The sequence below is a fragment of the Taudactylus pleione genome, unplaced genomic scaffold (genome assembly GCF_031769625.1).
Source record: "Taudactylus pleione unplaced genomic scaffold, aTauple2 ptg000026l, whole genome shotgun sequence".
Taxonomy (NCBI): domain Eukaryota; kingdom Metazoa; phylum Chordata; class Amphibia; order Anura; family Myobatrachidae; genus Taudactylus; species Taudactylus pleione.
The window spans coordinates 3,192,363-3,210,174 of NW_028284428.1; the positions used below are offsets into that span (position 1 = coordinate 3,192,363).

Consider the following 17,812-nt stretch of genomic DNA (forward strand, 5'->3'; position numbering starts at 1 on the left):
ATCAGTTTAAATAAATGAGTGCAATAATTCCGATGGCCCCAGCCAAATAATGCAAACAGGGCAAGGCTCTAAAGACATACTAGTAAGTTAACTTCAGTACGGTAGTACTACTGTAAGTCAGTAGACCAGTCATTAAACTTAAAAAGGCCCACACACTAACTCTTTTCTCTTATTCTTTTGTCCTTTCCTCTTTGAACATCGCCCGCAAAATAGAAAAGCAAAAACTAACTGTTTAAAAAGGTCCAAAATGACATTCTCAACCTGACATCAGTTACTCCATTGTATCAAAATACAGACTCTCTGCATGTAACTGAAACCCTACAAGCATAACAGAACTCTCTCTAGGCTTCCCACATGCTATGGAGATCCACTAAATGGATTATTCAAACCTGAATACGAGCACCAGTGACAACCCACTACTGATGGCTAATTGGTCACTATTACCACCATGCTAAGACCCACAGGAAAATTAAGTTATTTTTGTCAGCGGCTGATGGTGCAGACGCCCAACAGAGCAATTCAATTGTTTGTGTTCGGGCACATATAGCCACGTGAGCACACATTTCTGTTTATAGCCCCACGGACAGGTGAGCAGAAATGAGCTATAAGAAGGGAGTTTAGGGGCCCAAAGCAGGACTTTAGATGGGCTTAGTCATTTTATGCAGCTAAACCGTGTCTATTCGGGCCTGACATGCATGGGCGCCCAAAAACAATTGAATATCGCACCCCGATCTCCCTTCACTTTTTATACGGGAGATACGCTTTTATAAAAACAATTGAATTGCCCCCTTCAGTATTAGGAAACACAGTCACTGCTCACCTGTAAAGGAATGAAAGAGAGGTGCATTTGAAAATGAAAGGTATATTTCAGTGTAATAACTTGTAGTCCAGACAACTACATATAATGCAGACTCCACTCTCTCAGATGGGCTGCATTCCCTGCCTGCATTGTGCAGAGTGTCATGTGATATGGAAGTCGTCTACTTCGCTCACAATCAATCTCAAACCCACCGAGCTTCACTTATGGCTCCAGCTCTTCCATAGATGAAGCTGGAATAAGTCTAGGCTGAAGGTCAAGACTCGGCATGTCTCTCCTGACTCGTGCCTCCCCCCACCGTGATTTTCATGTCTCATGGGCCCTTGTGTCTTCAGCCTTATCCCTGTGTCACTTGAGGCTCATGCCACCCACATCTCTCAGGCCCAATGCCACCAGTGTCTCTTTCAAATCTCTGTTGTCCTCCTCAACCAGTTGGACAGGAGGAGGGGGTTGTTGAGGATAGGGGAAGAGTGTGTGTGTGTCAGCTCCAAGTGATGACCGTTGTTTTCCCCCTACCTACCTATCTCTGTCACTCTTAACTCTGTCTTATTCTTTAATCTTTGTGTGTCCTCCCCCTTTCATGTCTGTCCCCACTCTCATTAGGGTGGAATCGGCATTAGGGGCTGACAGCCCTGGCTGGAGAAGTGATTCTGTAAAAGGACGGGGTCCCCCTGCAGCTCTCTACTGCGCAACTATGAGACATTATAGAATAGATTTTACTGTGCATAAAGCGCTTTCAAGTCATTCAGACGATTTGTGTCGGAGCTAAAAGTAAAGTAATTTTTTTTAAAGAGAAGAATAAAAATATATTGAGCAATATTTACTTCTGAGAGCTTAAAATTGTGCTAAACACATCTCGCAAAATATTCTTTAGGAGAAGTTTTCAGTGCAAGGATATGTGGAGGTTACGAAAATGACTAATACAATAAAAGAAAGGTAAAACTCCAGATTGTGAAATGAGTGTTGCGTTTTGATTCAAAAATGTGTTTAATGATTAATGTCAGAGGGGAATTAGATTCTCTTTGAACACCCTAGCACAGGAGTTACAAATCAGTAGACTTTAATGTCATAACCCAACAATCTTGTCTTGACTGTCTGCTTTAGTCTCACAGATAATGTACACATGCTTTCCCAGAGATAAAATTAGACTTTCATTCAAAATCAGACGCACAGTTGTGCAGCCATAGAGAAACAATATGTAAGCATTTGACCAATATAAAAAGAACACTAAAATGTGTGCGAATGTGCTCTTCCATAAGGAATGTAGCAATAAACTATAGGAACAGCCAGGGCCAGACGGACTAAAAATAGGCCCAGTGCACGTCAGCATCTGACCACAGAGGAAGACACTTCTGTGCACACCAAAGCTACACATTTTGGTGCACTATGTACATGAAGACCATTGATGCCACCATCAACAAATGCAGTAGGGATAATGCACGCTGAAGGCGAAAAAGATCAGGTGTTGTCTTCGCTTGGAAGGGGCCACACAATAGTACTCTGATTCACATGATGCCACACAGTAGTGTTCCTTCAACACTACGCAACACAGTAGTGTCCCTTCGTCACATTACACCACACAGTAGTGTCCCTTAGTCACATGCCCCACACAGAGCCCATTCATTTTATGCCACACAGTGCCAATTCATGTTATGCCACAGCTATACTCCTTATAAACATTATGCCCCACAGTAGTAGTGCCCCTTATAAATTATGCCCTTTGCGGGTGTAATGATTTACCGCCGGACGTGAGCCCGGCGGTTGAAATCCCGACACTAGCATGCTGAAGAGCGCATAGATACCGACAGATGTAAATAACCTATCTAACCCTCCCTTCTCCCCCCCTAACCCTCCCTTAGGGGTGCCTAACCCTAACTTCCCCCCAGGGGTGCCTAAACCTAATCCCGCCACTCCCCACAGCCTAACCCTAACGGGAGAGGTGGTGCGTAACCCTAAACTTTCCTTCCCCTAGCCTAACCCTTACCCTCCCAGGGGGGGTGCCTAAATCCAAGTCCCGCCGGGAGCCCCTAAACCTAAGCCTCCCCCACCATGGCTGTCCGCTCGGGACACCCGGCTTACCTTCATTCGGTATGCCGGGCGTTGGGATTTCAGCGTGTTGATAATGAGAAGTGTCGGGATTAAGCATTGCCCCTTACACATTATGCCACGCACAGTAATGCCCCTTACCTAGGTTATTATGCCACCCCCACCCCCTTACAGCAACTCTCCCTGTGTCCCTCTGGGAGCATCTCACCTCCCCCTTGTGTCCATCCACCAGCCTCTATTCTTGTGTGCCCTGATGAATTTGGTGCCGTGCCGCCAGCACCTGTATGTAGCTGCAGCTATGGGGAAACTGTGCCGATGCCATTTTTAATCAGGCGCCGGTCGTGAGCCAATCGGAGATCGCAGACCAGCAGCGGCTGCCGGTCCGAGAGTTCCTACTGGCTCGCGACCGGCGCCTAATTGAAAATTACATTGCCACTGTTCCTCAGGAGCTGCCGCGGCTGCGTGTGGTGCTGGCGGCCCAGCACCAAATTAGTGCCACCAAGGGGGGCATCCGGTCGAAGCGGCCCATCTGGCAATTGCCACAACTGCCAGAAGAGCAGACCAGCCCTAGGAACAGTTATCAAAGCTGAAACTTGACAATACATTCAAAAATCAATGTACAGAGAGAAACCTGTCAGACCCCTAATTCATTATCTTGCAATGTTGAGGATCACTATTTAAATCTTTCTACTTCAGGGTCCATAGGGGTCCACAGGGTGACCTTGGGGTATAGCTGGATCCTGGATCCTCGGGCACCACGGAGTTAAAGCTTTTAGCTGCTCCCAGGATGCACTTGGGTCCAACCTCCCCTATACCCCGCCCCCGAGCCACAGGCACCTCAGTTTTAGATGGTGCCCGGCCGGAGTCGGGTCACCCTGCGGGGTGGGCTGCAGGAGCAGCCCCCTAAAGCTTTTAATTTTTTATTGAACTTAGTTAAATTTATTTATTTTTTACTATAAGTTTTTTCTCTAGAGCAGCAGCGCTGGGCTGTCTGTACAGACGCCCACGCTGCCGCTCCTTCTCCCTGCTGGCGCCGCGACGCCAGCACTGAACTGGGGATCGCGGCGGGGGAAGCCAGAGTCTGTACTAGCCGGACTCTGGCTTCCCCCGGGACTGCTGCCGGAAGACGCCGGGGAGATCAGGTAAGCCGCGCACCGCTGATTAGCGGCGGTGCGCGGGTTCCTTGTAAATGCAGTCCCATGCCCCCGGTCTAGGGGACAGACCGGGGGCGCTAGCGGTGGCGGCGGGCCCCCCCCCTCCAGCGGAGGTATACCCCGCCAGACCACTAGACCACCAGGGTTAATATCGCGGCAAGCGGGATGCCGGCAACCCGGGGGTTAATATGCTAGCCAGGGGAGGAAGCCTTCCCTGTCTAGCGGCTCCTCCCCTCAGCTCAGCGCGCCTTTCAGCTCGGAGTCTGGCGTCGCTGAGCTGCAGATACTCGGCCACTCCTCCTCTGAGGTCTCCAGCGGCCATTTTCTCTGTGGCAGCGTGGATACTCTCAGGGAGCACGCGGACCGGTCCCCCTGTGTACCTCTCCCCTGCAGAAGGACAGTGTACACAGCACTATAGCCCTCCCAGACACTGAATCTGGGAGGTTGATTGTAGTGGAAAGGTGCAGTGAGTATATCTTCCTGCATGGTATGTGACTTTTGCTAGTGCTGCCTGTCTGTGTCTTTTTTCTACTTACTGTCAGCCTGTACCTATCCCTTTCCTTCTCCTACAAGCCCTACAGGTGTGCGGGGGAAGGGTGTTTCTACTGACCTCACCTATATAGATCACGTATTTGTGAGGTCCGTCACATACAGTTGTGTGCTACACAGTACCATATTGTGGGCTGTTGTTCAGCACACTGGTGAGTGCGCACGTTTTCTTCCTAAGTCATGTCTGAGGAGGAGATTGAGCACTCCGGGGCTCCAGCATTGTTCTCCTGCAGGCGCTGTTCTGCAGGAGTGGATAGGGAGGATTTGTCACAGGACGGCCTGTGCGGACGGTGCCAGGCGGTCCCTGGTACGTCTAAACCTCCCATTTCGCAGGAGCCACCATGGGCGATGTTTTCCCAGGTGCTGGTGTCCATCGCGGACCGTCTGTCGGTCCCGACTGCCGCCCCTACTAGGGCGTTGCCCCAGCCTGCCATCCCCCATTCCCCGGGTGTCCCACAATTATTGCAGACTCCCCCGGGGTCTCAGCCTGTTGGTCCCTATGCGGGGTTGCCAATGTATATTCAGTCCACCCCTGTGGCACAGCCGGCTGTGGTGCCGTTTCAGGCTCCTGTGACAGCTCCTCCACCCTGGGTGGATGCGCTTTCCCACACTGTCCAAGATTTGGCGGCAGCATCTTCGGCTTTTCAGTCGATGTTGCGCAGTGACGTGCCCTCCAGGGCGTCTAAACGCTCAGTCATGGCACAGGCTGCGCATCTTTCGGATTCTGAGGGGTTCTCGGATGATGGTGAGGTACAGGATGACTCAGCCTCAGATGCCTCAGTCCAGGAGGTAGACACTAAGTCTTCCATCAATGTGCGGGCTCTGGTTAAGGCGGTGCGGGCTATTCTTCTGATTGAGGATGAGGCACCCGCTCCCAAGTCAAGGTATCCTAGTTTTAAAAAAGCTAAGGTTACTTCTACAGCGTTCCCCTTGTCTGATCAGTTGACTGATCACATGGCGGTGGCCTGGCAGACGCCCAGTAAGCGTTTCCTGCCACAGAAACGCTTGGCGTCCAATTATCCATTCCCGGAAGCGCATTGTAAGAAATGGGAAACTCCGCCTGCAGTCGATTCCCATGTAACACGCCTCATCAGGAGTGCTACTTTGCCATTGCCGTCTATATCCTCGCTGAAGGATCCTACGGACAGGAAGGTGGAGACTTGTCTAAAGTCTATTTATTCTCTCTCAGGGGCTGTAGCCCGGCCGTCCATGGCCATCTCCTGGGTGGCCAAGGCCATTGAGGGGTGGGCCAACGCCTTGGAGGACACGTTTACGGATGAATCTCCGGACGTCCAGGGGGCGTTGTTAGGACAGATGAGAGATGCCGCCTCCTACATTGGAGAAGCATCTTTGGATGCTAGCCTGTTGACCTCTAGGGTTTCGGCGGCAGCAGTGTCTGCTCGTAGATCCTTGTGGTTGCGGTCTTGGAGAGCAGACGCGGATTCAAAGAAAGGCTTGGAGGCCTTACCTTTTAATGGGGAATTACTATTTGGTCCGGACCTGGACAAAATAGTAGATACCCTGGCAAAATCCAAGTCAGCCTTCCTCCCTTCAGCTACTACACCTGCTAAGGTCCGGAGCTCGGCGTTTCGTTCCTTTCGGGTTCAGGGCAAGGCAAAGGGTCAGTCCTTCCCGAGGCAGTCCGCACCCAAGACCGCCACAAAGCCAAAGAAGCAAGCCTGGAGTGCTAGGCGCCCTTCTTCCAAGCCAGAAGATAAGCCTTCTGCGTGATGGGACGGGCCTCCCTCTGGGGGACCCCAGAGTGGGAGGCCGACTTCTTCAATTCGCCCAGTGCTGGCACAATACCACCACGGATGCCTGGGTGCGAGAAGTGGTCTCCCAGGGGTACGCCCTGTCTTTTCGGCACAGGCCGCCTTGCCAGTTTTTTTGCACAAGTCCTTCTCAGGACAAAACCAAGGCCTTGCAGGTTCAGGAAGCCATAGAGGCCTTGCTGACGGCGGGGGTCATTATACCCGTACCACAGTCTCAACGTGGGATGGGGTATTACTCTACGCTGTTTCTGGTGCAGAAACCCAATGGCTCTCATCGTCCCATCCTCAATTTGAAGTCCCTGAACAGGTTTCTCAGGGTTCCCAAATTCAGGATGGAAACTTTGCGTTCCATCATACTGGCGATGGAACCGGGGGATTATATGGTCTCCCTGGATATCCAGGACGCCTACCTCCATGTGCCTATAGCAACATCGCACCAAAGGTTTCTGCGGTTTGCTATTCTCCACAACCACTACCAATTCAGGGCTCTACCCTTTGGTCTCTCCACGGCACCAAGGGTATTTACCAAGGTGATGGCGGTCATGGCGGCTCACCTTCGGAGCCAGGGGATACGGTTGCTACCGTATCTAGACGACCTCCTCTTGCTGGCAAGCTCCCCGGAGGTACTGATCCAGCATCTCCACCTGACGGTCGCTTGTCTACAGGCGCACGGCTGGTTGATCAACTGGAAGAAATCCTCCCTCATCCCATCACAACGGATGGTTCATTTGGGGGCCCTGCTGGACTCTCGTCAGCAACGGATTTTTCTGACTCCAGAGAAGGTCTCCTCCTTACAGCTGCGGATTCACAGTTGTCTGAGCAGTGGCAGAGTGTCGGTGCACTCAGCGATGAGAGTTTTGGGGTCCATGGTGTCGGCATTCGACATGGTGGAGTTTGCCCAGTTCCATTCCAGGCCCCTGCAGGGGCTGATTCTTTCAGAATGGAACGGATTGCCACACAGGATCCGCTCTCAGATGCTGGTGTTGTCCTCGGAGGTGCGTCTGTCCCTAGCCTGGTGGCTGCAGACAGCGCATCTCCTGGAGGGGCGCCCCTTTTGGATCCCGGAATGGGTTCTGCTCACGACAGATGCCAGTCTCCGGGGTTGGGGGGCGGTGACAGGCTCCTTGTCACTTCAGGGTCGTTGGTCGGCGGAGGAAGCGATTCTTCCCATCAACATCCTGGAACTGCGGGCAGTATACAGAGCCCTGCAGTCGTCCGGCACCGCTCTTCACGGAAGGGCCGTTCAGGTGCAGTCAGACAACGCCACCACGGTGGCGTACATCAATCACCAGGGAGGGACTCGCAGTCGAGCTGCGATGTCGGAGGTGTCCCGCGTCCTGGCTTGGGCGGAGCGCTATCTTCCAGCTCTCTCGGCAGTTTTCATCCCAGGAGTCCTCAATTGGGAGGCAGACTTCCTCAGCCGTTACGATGTGCATCCCGGGGAATGGTCGCTTCATCCAGAGGTATTCCAACTACTCGTGGACAAGTGGGGGCTGCCAGAGCTGGACCTGATGGCGTCCCGTTACAATCACAAGCTGCCTGTGTACGGGTCAAGGACAAGGGATGCAGGCGCAAGTCTGATAGACGCGCTGTCGGTGAAATGGCTGTTTCAACTGGCTTACTTGTTCCCTCCGATATCTCTGCTGCCTCGGGTCCTGCGCAAGTTCAAACAGGACGGAGGCACACTGATCCTGGTGGCCCCAGCGTGGCCCAGAAGGCCGTGGTACTCCGATCTGCGGAGCCTGTCCATCGACGCTCCGTACCTCCTACCTCAACGGCAGGACCTGTTGTCTCAGGGGCCCTGTCTTCACCCGGATCTGGGTCGACTATCTTTGACGGCGTGGCTCTTGAGACAGCCGTCCTGAGGTCTCGGGGCTTTTCTAGCTCCGTTATTACCACCATGCTGAGGGCGCGCAAGCCTACTTCCGCGAGGATCTATCACAGAGTGTGGCACACTTACTTTCAGTGGTGCGAGGCCAGAAACTATGATCCCCAGGTGTTCCGAGTTTCGCGTATTCTGGCTTTCCTTCAGTCCGGTTTGGACTTAGGATTACGTCTTTCTTCACTGAAGGTACACGTGTCTGGTCTGTCGGTGTGGTTCCAGCGCAGGATCGCTGCTATGCCGGACGTACACACCTTTTTCCAGGGTGTTTTGAGAATCCAGCCTCCCTTTGTGCCACCTGTGGCCCCGTGGGATTTGGCGGTGGTTCTTAGGGCCTTACAGGGTCCTCCTTTTGAGCCCTTGGAGTCAGTGGAGCTCAAGTGGCTAACTTTTAAAACTGTTTTCCTCTTGGCAATTGCTTCTGCCAGGAGGGTTTCAGATTTGGGGGCGCTTTCTTGTCGTCCCCCTTTTCTGATTTTTCATCAGGACAGAGCGGTGCTTCGCACTCGTCCTGATTTCCTGCCTAAGGTGGTTTCCAGGTTCCACATTAATCAGGAAATTGTTGTACCAGCCTTTCAGTCACCTGATCTTTCGGCTGGGGAGACTTCCTTAGACGTTGTAAGGGCACTCCAGGTTTATGTGGACCGGACTAGTTCTGTGAGGAAGTCGGATTCTTTGTTTATCCTCTTTGGTTTTCACAAGAGGGGTTGGCCTGCCAACAAACAGACTCTAGCCCGTTGGCTTCGTTCTGTTATTATTGAGGCTTATATGCAGGAGGGTTTAGCTGTTCCAGCCTCTGTTAAGGCTCATTCCACTCGGTCCGTGGGCCCTTCTTGGGCTGCTAGCCGTGGCGCCTCTGCTGTTCAGCTCTGTAAGGCGGCCACCTGGTCTTCCATTCAGACCTTTTTGAGGTTCTATGCGTTTGACACCTTTGCCTCTCAGGATGCATCCTTTGGGCGCCGGGTTCTCCTATCAGCACAGGAGCGTCCCCGCCCTTAGTTGGACTGCTTTGGGACATCCCCAAGGTCACCCTGTGGACCCCTATGGACCCTGAAGTAGAAAACAAGAGATATGGTAAGAACTTACCTTTGTTATCTCTGTTTCTACGAAGTCCATAGGGTCCACAGGGCACCCGCCCTGACGCACCTGGCTTCATATGGGCTCTGTGACTGGTCACCGGTTTTCCGTCTCCCATTTCTGTGAGTATGGTTCTTGTGTGTTCCAGTCTTCCTTCTCTCTGTTTCGTCTCCTCCTCCGGCCTGGGCTGCTTACCAACTGAGGTGCCTGTGGCTCGGGGGCGGGGTATAGGGGAGGTTGGACCCAAGTGCATCCTGGGAGCAGCTAAAAGCTTTAACTCCGTGGTGCCCGAGGATCCAGGATCCAGCTATACCCCAAGGTCACCCTGTGGACCCTATGGACTTCGTAGAAACAGAGATAACAAAGGTAAGTTCTTACCATATCTCTTGTTATATATGCACTGGATCCAGTGCTAGCTATAACAATCTTAATACTGTGACTGTCAAATAGATGAATTAAGCAGCCAGGAGTCATCATGTCATCCAACTCTCACTATGCAGCGGCTCTAAAAGCTGCAGATACATAGTGGGAGACCCCTACACTGAATTACTTATAATAGTAATTCCCGAAGGCATTATAGAAGAGGAAGCTTTAAATATTCTGATTTTACATAGTAACCAATATGTCAGTATCAACTGTCTACATTATTACAGGTACAGGTTGAGGCTCCCATATCCAAATATTCCGAAATACAGTAATACAGAATTATTTTGGCATGACTGAGATAATGAAACCTTTTTTTTTTTGATGGTTAAATGTACACAAACTTCATCTAAGGCACAAATTATTAAAAATATTGTATACAATTATTTTCAGGCTATGTGCATAAGGTGTATATGAAACATAAATGATTTTCATTTCTGTACACAAACTTTGTTTGAACCACAAAATTATTGAATATATTGTATAAAATTTCCTGCAGGCTGTGTGTATAAGGTGTATATAACACATAGATGCATTCTGTGTGTATATTTGGGTCCTATTCCCAAGATATTTCATTATGATATGCAATTATTCCAAAATACAGAATATTCAGTTATCCAAAATACCCCTGGTCCCAAGTATTTTGGATATGGGAGACTGAACCTGTAATTAAATAAGAAATAATATGAGATATGGTAAGAACTTACCCTTGTTATCTCTATTTCGGCGAAGTCCATAGGGTTCCACAGAATACCTTGGGGTATAGGTGTGACGTCAGTCGCTGGGCACCATAGAGGTAAGCTTTTCAGCCTCCCAGGATGCACTAGGGTGCCCCTCCTATACCCCACCCCCGAGCCAAGGCACCTCAGTTAGTTATCAAGCCATAGGCCGGAGGAGGAGAAGGAAGAGAGAAAAAAAGATCTGGACACATACAAGAATCACATTCTCACCAGAGGGAGACGGAAAACCGGTGACCAGAGCAAAGCCCATCTGCAGCACAGGTGCGACAGGGCGGGAGTCCTGTGGAACCCTATGGACTTCGTAGAAATAGAGATAACAAGGGTAAGTTCTTACCATATCTCATATTTTCTACTTCAGGGTCCATAGGGTATCCACAGGATACCTTGGGGATGTCCCAAAGCAGTATCCTTTAAGGGTGGGGACGCTCCTGTGCAGAAAGGAGAATCCGCCGCCCGAAGGAAGCATCCTGAGAGGCGAAGGTGTCAAACCTGTAATACCTCACGAAGGTATGGACAGAGGACCACGTAGCAGCCTTGCAGATCTGAACTGCCGAGGCACCACGTCGAGCTGCCCACGAAGGACCCACAGACCTAGTGGAATGAGCCTTCAGAGAAGGAGGAACCGGTAGGCCTTCATGAAGATAAGCTTCAGAAATAGCCATACGGATCCAGGCTGCCAAACTTTGCTTTGAAGCAGGCCAACCCTTTTTACGGAAGCCATAGAGGACAAACAAAGCGTCCGACTTCCTAAACGAAGAAGTGCGGTCAACATAAGTCCTTAAGGCCCGCACAACATCCAAAGAGGCCTCACCCACGGAAAGACCCGGTGAGTTAAGGCCGGAACAACGATTTCCTCGTTAACATGAAACTGGGAAACAACTTTGGGAAGAAACTCGGGCCGAGTGCGGAGCACTGCCCTGTTCCCATGAAAAACCAAGAAAGGGGGTCTACAAGAAAGAGCCCCTAACTCAGAAACACGTCTGGCCGAAGCAATGGCCAGAAGGAAAACAGTCTTAGCTGTTAGCCATTTAAGATCCACTGAGCCCAGTGGTTCAAACGGCGGTCCTTGGAGAGCCCTCAGGACCACAGCCAAATCCCAAGGCGCCACTGGTGGAACAAAGGGCGGCTGAATGCGGAGAACACCTTGCATAAAGGTGCGCACATCCGGGATTGTAGCAATCCTACGGTGAAACCAGACAGATAGGGCCGAAACCTGTACCTTCAAAGAAGCAAGGCGAAGCCCATGATCTAGTCCCGCTTGCAGGAAGGCGAGAATCCGAGACAGACGAAACTCCCGCGGTGCATAACCTCTCGGCCGACACCACTGGAAGAACGTATGCCACACGCGATGGTATATCCTCGCGGAAGACTGTTTCCGAGCTCGCAACATGGTAAGCACCACAGAGCTGGAAAACCCCCGAGACCTCAGCATGGCCGTCTCAACAGCCACACCGTCAAAGACAGCCGAGTCAGGTCCGGGTGAAGACAAGGACCCTGAGACAGAAGGTCCGGTCGTAGCGGCAACCGCAGAGGACTGACCACGGACAGACCCTGAAGGTCTGAGAACCAGTGCCGTCTGGGCCACGCGGGAGCTATCAACAGGAGCGTCCCTCCTTCCTGTTTGAATTTCCGGATTACCCGTGGAAGAAGGGAGACCGGAGGGAACAGGTATGCGAACCGGAACGTCCACCGGACGGACAGAGCATCCACCAAAGACGCCCCTTCGTCTCTTGTGCGAGACCCGTACACCGGCAACTTGTTGTTGTGCCGGGACGCCATGAGGTCGATCTCTGGAAGACCCCACCTGTCCACCAGCAGTTGAAAAACGTCCGGGTGCAGGGACCATTCCCCCGGATGAACGTCCAGGCGACTTAGAAAGTCCGCCTACCAATTTAGCACTCCCGGGATGAAGACCGCTGATATGGCCGGAAGATTGCGCTCCGCCCAAACCAGGATCCGAGAGACCTCTACGAGAGCCGCCCGACTGCGAGTTCCTCCTTGCCTGTTTATGTAGGCCACGGTGGTAGCGTTGTCCGACTGGACCTGCACCGGGTGACCCTGGAGAAACCGATGTGCCTGCTGGAGAGCACTGAAGACCGCACGGAGTTCCAAGATATTTTTTGGAAGCTCCGCTTCTGTCGGCGTCCACCTGCCCTGGAACAAGTGTGGACCCGAAACTGCTCCCCAGCCCCGAAGACTGGCGTCCGTCAACAGGACCCAATTTGGAACCCAGAACGGACGTCCCTTGTTGAGGTGGGTCGTCTGTAACCACCACGCAAGGGACAGGCGAACCTCCGGGGTGATCACAATCGTCTGGGACTTCAGAGACTGAGGCAGCCCGTTCCACTTGGACAGGATCAGGTGCTGCAGAGGTCTGGAGTGAAACTGGGCGTATTCCACCATGTCGAACACCGACACCATGGAGCCCAGTAACCTCATCGCCGAGTGTAGGGACACCCGGCGGCTGTGCAGACAACTGCGCACCCTTGACTGTAAAGCAGAGATCTTGTCCTCCGTCACGAAGATCCTTTGCTGTCCCGAGTCCAATAAGGCTCCAAGATGCAGAATCCTCCGAGACGGGATTAGAGTCGACTTCTGCCAGTTGATTAGCCAGCCGTGCCGTTGCAGCAGTGCAATGGTCAGGTCCAAGTGGCGTAACAGGAGCTCTGGAGATCCTGCCACCAATAACAGGTCGTCCAAGTACGGCAACATGCGGACTCCTTGCAGCCGCAGAGAAGCCGCCATGACCGCCATCACCTTGGTGAAAACACGTGGTGCTGTCGCCAGGCCAAAAGGTAACGTCCGAAACTGGAAGTGGTCGCTGCGGATTGCAAACCTGAGGAACTGTTGATGGCGCAAAAGAATAGGGACATGCAGGTAAGCGTCCTGTATGTCCAACGACACCATGTAGTCCCCAGGTTCCAGCGCCAGAATGATGGACCGTAGTGTCTCCATCCGAAACTTCGGAACCCGCAAAGACTTGTTGAGTGCTTTGAGGTTGAGAATCGGACGATACGACCCATTGGGTTTCTGTACCAAAAATAGATTTGAATAGAAACCCTGGCCCCTCTGGGAGAATGGAACAGGCACTATAACTCCAGCCTGGAGCATAGTGTGCAATACCTTCCGCAGCTCCGTAGCCTTGTTCCGGTCTGATGGTAGACCCGTGGTGAAGAATCGAGCCGGGGGTCTGTGCTGGAAGGAGAGGGCGTATCCGTGGGAAACCACCTCCAGAACCCAAGTGTCTGTCGTAGTGGCTGACCAACACTGGGCGAACTGCAGCAGGCGGCCTCCCACCCTGGGATCCCCCAAAGGGAGGCCCGGACCGTCAGGCCGCAGGCTTGTCATCTGGCTTGGGGGCCGGACGTCTGGTACTCCATGCCTGCTTCCGGGGCTTGGCCGATTTCTTAGGGCCAGCCTGTCGAGGAAACAACTGTGGTTCGGGCCTGCCCTGGGCCCTAGATGACCGAAAGGACGATGGTCCAGAACCAGAAGGAGCAGCGGCCGACGGGAGACAAGCCGATTTGGCCGCCGCCAGCGTGGCCACAATCTTCTCCAGATCCGGACCGAAGAGAACTTCTCCGGTAAACGGCAACGCCTCCAGACCCTTTTTGGAATCTGCGTCCGCCTTCCAGGATCGCAGCCACAAGGTGCGACGAGCAGCCACCGCTGCTGAAGAAATTCTAGACACCAGAGTACTAATGTCTAGGGCCGCCTCGTTGATATAAGTGGCCGAATCACGGAGATTACCAATCAACTCCGCCTGTTCGGCCGGACAGTCGGAATCAAAAGAAGCCTCTAATGAATCCGCCCAGCGCTCCATCGTTCTGGCAACCCAGCAAATGGCCATAGCCGGCCGCGCTGCCCCCCCCCGCAAGGGAATAAGCGGACTTCAGGCAGATCTCCACCTTGCGGTCCGTAGCATTCTTAAGGGAGGACATAGACGGCATCGGCAATGTGGCACTACGGACAAGACGGGTCACGTGAGAATCCACCGGTGGAGGGGATTCCCACTTTGCAAAATAATTATCCGCAAACGGATAAGCCACCACCAGGCGTCTCTGCGGCTGGTATCTTTTCCGAAAGAGGAAAGACTGTGGCATCGCCCTTCACATCTTTGAAAAAGGCATACTTAGATTTAGCCGCTGGGGGAACTTCATCCTCAATCACCAAGGCTGTGCGGACCGCCCGAATAAGTCCAGGAATATATACTTTGGACCTAGCATCAGCGTCCTTAGTATGGAGAGGTTCCTGATCGTAAGGATCCAGAATCTCCCCATCATCAGACGTCCCCTCGTCATCCTCATAAGGAGCCGATAGACGCCACCGGCCGTTTATGCAGCCGCATCACAGACTCCCCTTGCAACACATCCGACAAGTGCTGTACAGAACTCGTCAGGGAGTTAACCCACGCTGGCTCCTGAGAAACCGGGAGCGGGGAAATGGGAGACTGTGGGGTACCACCAATTGTCGTGGGAAACCCTGCATAGGTGACGACACCACTGACTGCTGGGATAAACCCATCAGTGTAAACGCGGGCTGCGGAGCTAACTGGCCCACTAAGGCTGTAAGCGCCTGAGCGAAACAAGCCCAGGGCGGCTCCTGTACCGGTGCTGTAACCGTAAGAGGCCGCGCCATGGACAAACACTGCCGGCAAAAGTTACAGGCAGCAGCGCTAGCACAGTCACATACAATGCAAAGAAAATCAATTCCTGCACTAACAGCGCTGATCACTCAACTACGCAGACACAGGGCCTGGTAGGACACAGACCTGACCACAGCGGAGGAGAGGTATGCGGGGGGACCCAGACCACGATGCTTCCGTCCAGCGCTTCCAGCAGCGTTCACCATGCGTTCTGGAGAAGATGGCCGCCGAGGAGCAGAGAGGAGGCCGGCCTGGGGGAGGAGCGCTGCCACAGGACCAGTCGGCAGCGTGCAGAGAGGGCTGTGTGCAGCGGGGGAGGCGCCGGCTGTGAGACAGGGAGACAGGGAAGGCGCGCTCCCCTGGCATGCATTTAACCCCTGGGACGCCGCAGCGCTACCGCTCTGCTGCGGTCCGCTGTCCCAGGGGGTAGTGGAAAGCGCAGGTTGGTCGCCTGGCTCCACGCTGCAGCCAGTCCCCAGGGAGCCCCCTGCCTGGGGACTTAGGACCATGTGACCAGCGGGGACCCACCGCGGGACCCCGCTGCTTACCTTTGTCCCCCTTGGATCTGGCCATGGTCCGGAACATCTGGGGTCAGCGCTAGCTGTGACCCCAGATGCTCACCAGCATCCCCGGATCGGTACTGGCGTTCTGGTACCAGCGGGGGTGTAGGGAAGACAGCATGGACGTCAGGACTGACTGTCCATGCTGTACAACCAGATGTGCAGCCACAGCTGCACTGAAGAAAGCTTCAGGGGCTCTTCTAGCCCCCACTCCGACAGGTGCACCCGACTCCGGCCGGGCACCAAACTAAACTGAGGTGCCTTGGCTCGGGGGTGGGGTATAGGAGGGGGACCCTAGTGCATCCTGGGAGGCTGAAAAGCTTAACTCTATGGTGCCCAGCGACTGACGTCACACCTATACCCCAAGGTATCCTGTGGATACCCTATGGATCCTGAAGTAGAAAGGAACATATTCATCTTTTACTAACTATTGTAAATTACAAATATACAAGTGTATTTATGTAATATACAAACAAATATAAGATAGAATATTCATGTGGGAGGTCAGCGTACCCAAATTTGTTCTGAAGGTGTAGTTAGGAGTGCAATCCCCGAAGACTACAGTGTAGTACATACAGAGAAGTACATACAGTGTTACTGTGCATTAGTTTACAGACTTTGAGGAGATTGAACATGAATGAATACAGCTGTATTAGCAAAGACCAGCTAAATGCAATTCACCTTAATAAAACAAATTAATTATTATTTTAACAATTTTACATTTGTATTTGTTAGACTGACAAACCTACGCAGTTATGTTTACATACCGTTAATAGCTATGTCTTTTCTCCACCTTAAGCTTTCATCAATCATCTTCAGAGTCTCCTCTACCACGTTATGCCTCCATAGTAGATAACTCTCCACCCAGGCATCATCCTTCTGTAGTCTTTCCACGTCACGGGAATCATATTTGGTAGTACTGTCTAGAAGTGTGAAAATGATTTACAAATTAACCCCATTAAATAACACGACGGGACAGGGGGTAACGGGAGGAGTTAAAAAATAATAATAAATAATAATAATACTAATAATTAAACTGTATATCGCCTAAAGTATCATATTTGCTACATGAGTTTGAGACTTTAATATGAGTTTTATTTGATGCGTCAGGCTTTACAGAGTACTCCTCTGTCACTATTAGAAGAGACATTCGTACAACCTAATAATAGACTTGAGATTTATTTTGACATTTCTTTAGAACATACCACAGATTTAGTGGCCAAGCCAATTATTATACATTTTTGCATACGATTATGGCTGTTCATATGGATGACAAGTATAATCCCTTCCATTATCGACATCATAAGGATGACTAGAGATAGAAGCTTCATTTTTGCAAGACTGACACCATTATGTAAAAACCTGTGGATGTGACCAATATAATTGTTCTAATCCACACCCACTCGTCTGACAGGTATGTACAGATACCACAGCTTTTAATTAAGATAATATACACTGGATATAGTAAACATAATAAATAGATCATGCGTCAACATTATTATTATTTTTTTTTTGCTAACTTTGGTTATGGTCCCATAATCACATCACATAGTGATCGATCCAGACCCTTTCTCTGTAACACCCCAGCCCTCACCTCTGTAGTAATAGTTATTCCTCCTTCTCCCTCCTGTAGCATTACTTAACATACCCCATACTGCCCTGTATTAACACGTTTCCCTGCACATTTCTAAAGGCCCCCATACACGGGACGATTTGAAAACGTACGACACCTCGTTACGTTTCAAGTTTTGTCCGATGCATCGCAGCATGCTGTAAATGGTATACGATGCATCTTACAAGATGCTTCGTTTACCTATTTACAGCATGATGGATCGTAGATCAAATCGTTTTTCCATCTGATCTACGATGACGATCCATGACGCTGGGGACGCGCATCACATCGAAATAGTCTATGAAAACCCTACTTTTCACACGATTGGTCGTTACGATCAGTCGAAAAAGGCCAGATCATGTGAAAAAAAAAAAAAATTGCCCCGTGTATGGGGGCCTTTACTTTTCCTCCTCAGTTTCCCCTGGAACACTAAGTTCCATAGTAGTACAGGACAATCAGCCGGCAAATTAGAGTGAAGCTCATTCATTTGATTCACTGCCTGTCTGACCTTACTGACAAACCAGCTGTCACTGTG

At 51.5% G+C, this 17,812-nt stretch overlaps 1 protein-coding gene across 1 annotated transcript in view; it reads right to left on the reverse strand.

Moving 5' to 3' along the window:
- MOSPD2 (motile sperm domain containing 2) overlaps nucleotides 1-17,812 on the reverse strand; it is a 99,291-nt gene that overhangs the window by 54,847 nt on the left and 26,632 nt on the right. The window contains exon 3 of the mRNA XM_088451588.1: nucleotides 16,433-16,588. Coding sequence (XP_088307714.1) covers nucleotides 16,433-16,588 — 156 coding nt within the window. The remainder of the gene's footprint in view (nucleotides 1-16,432; nucleotides 16,589-17,812) is intronic.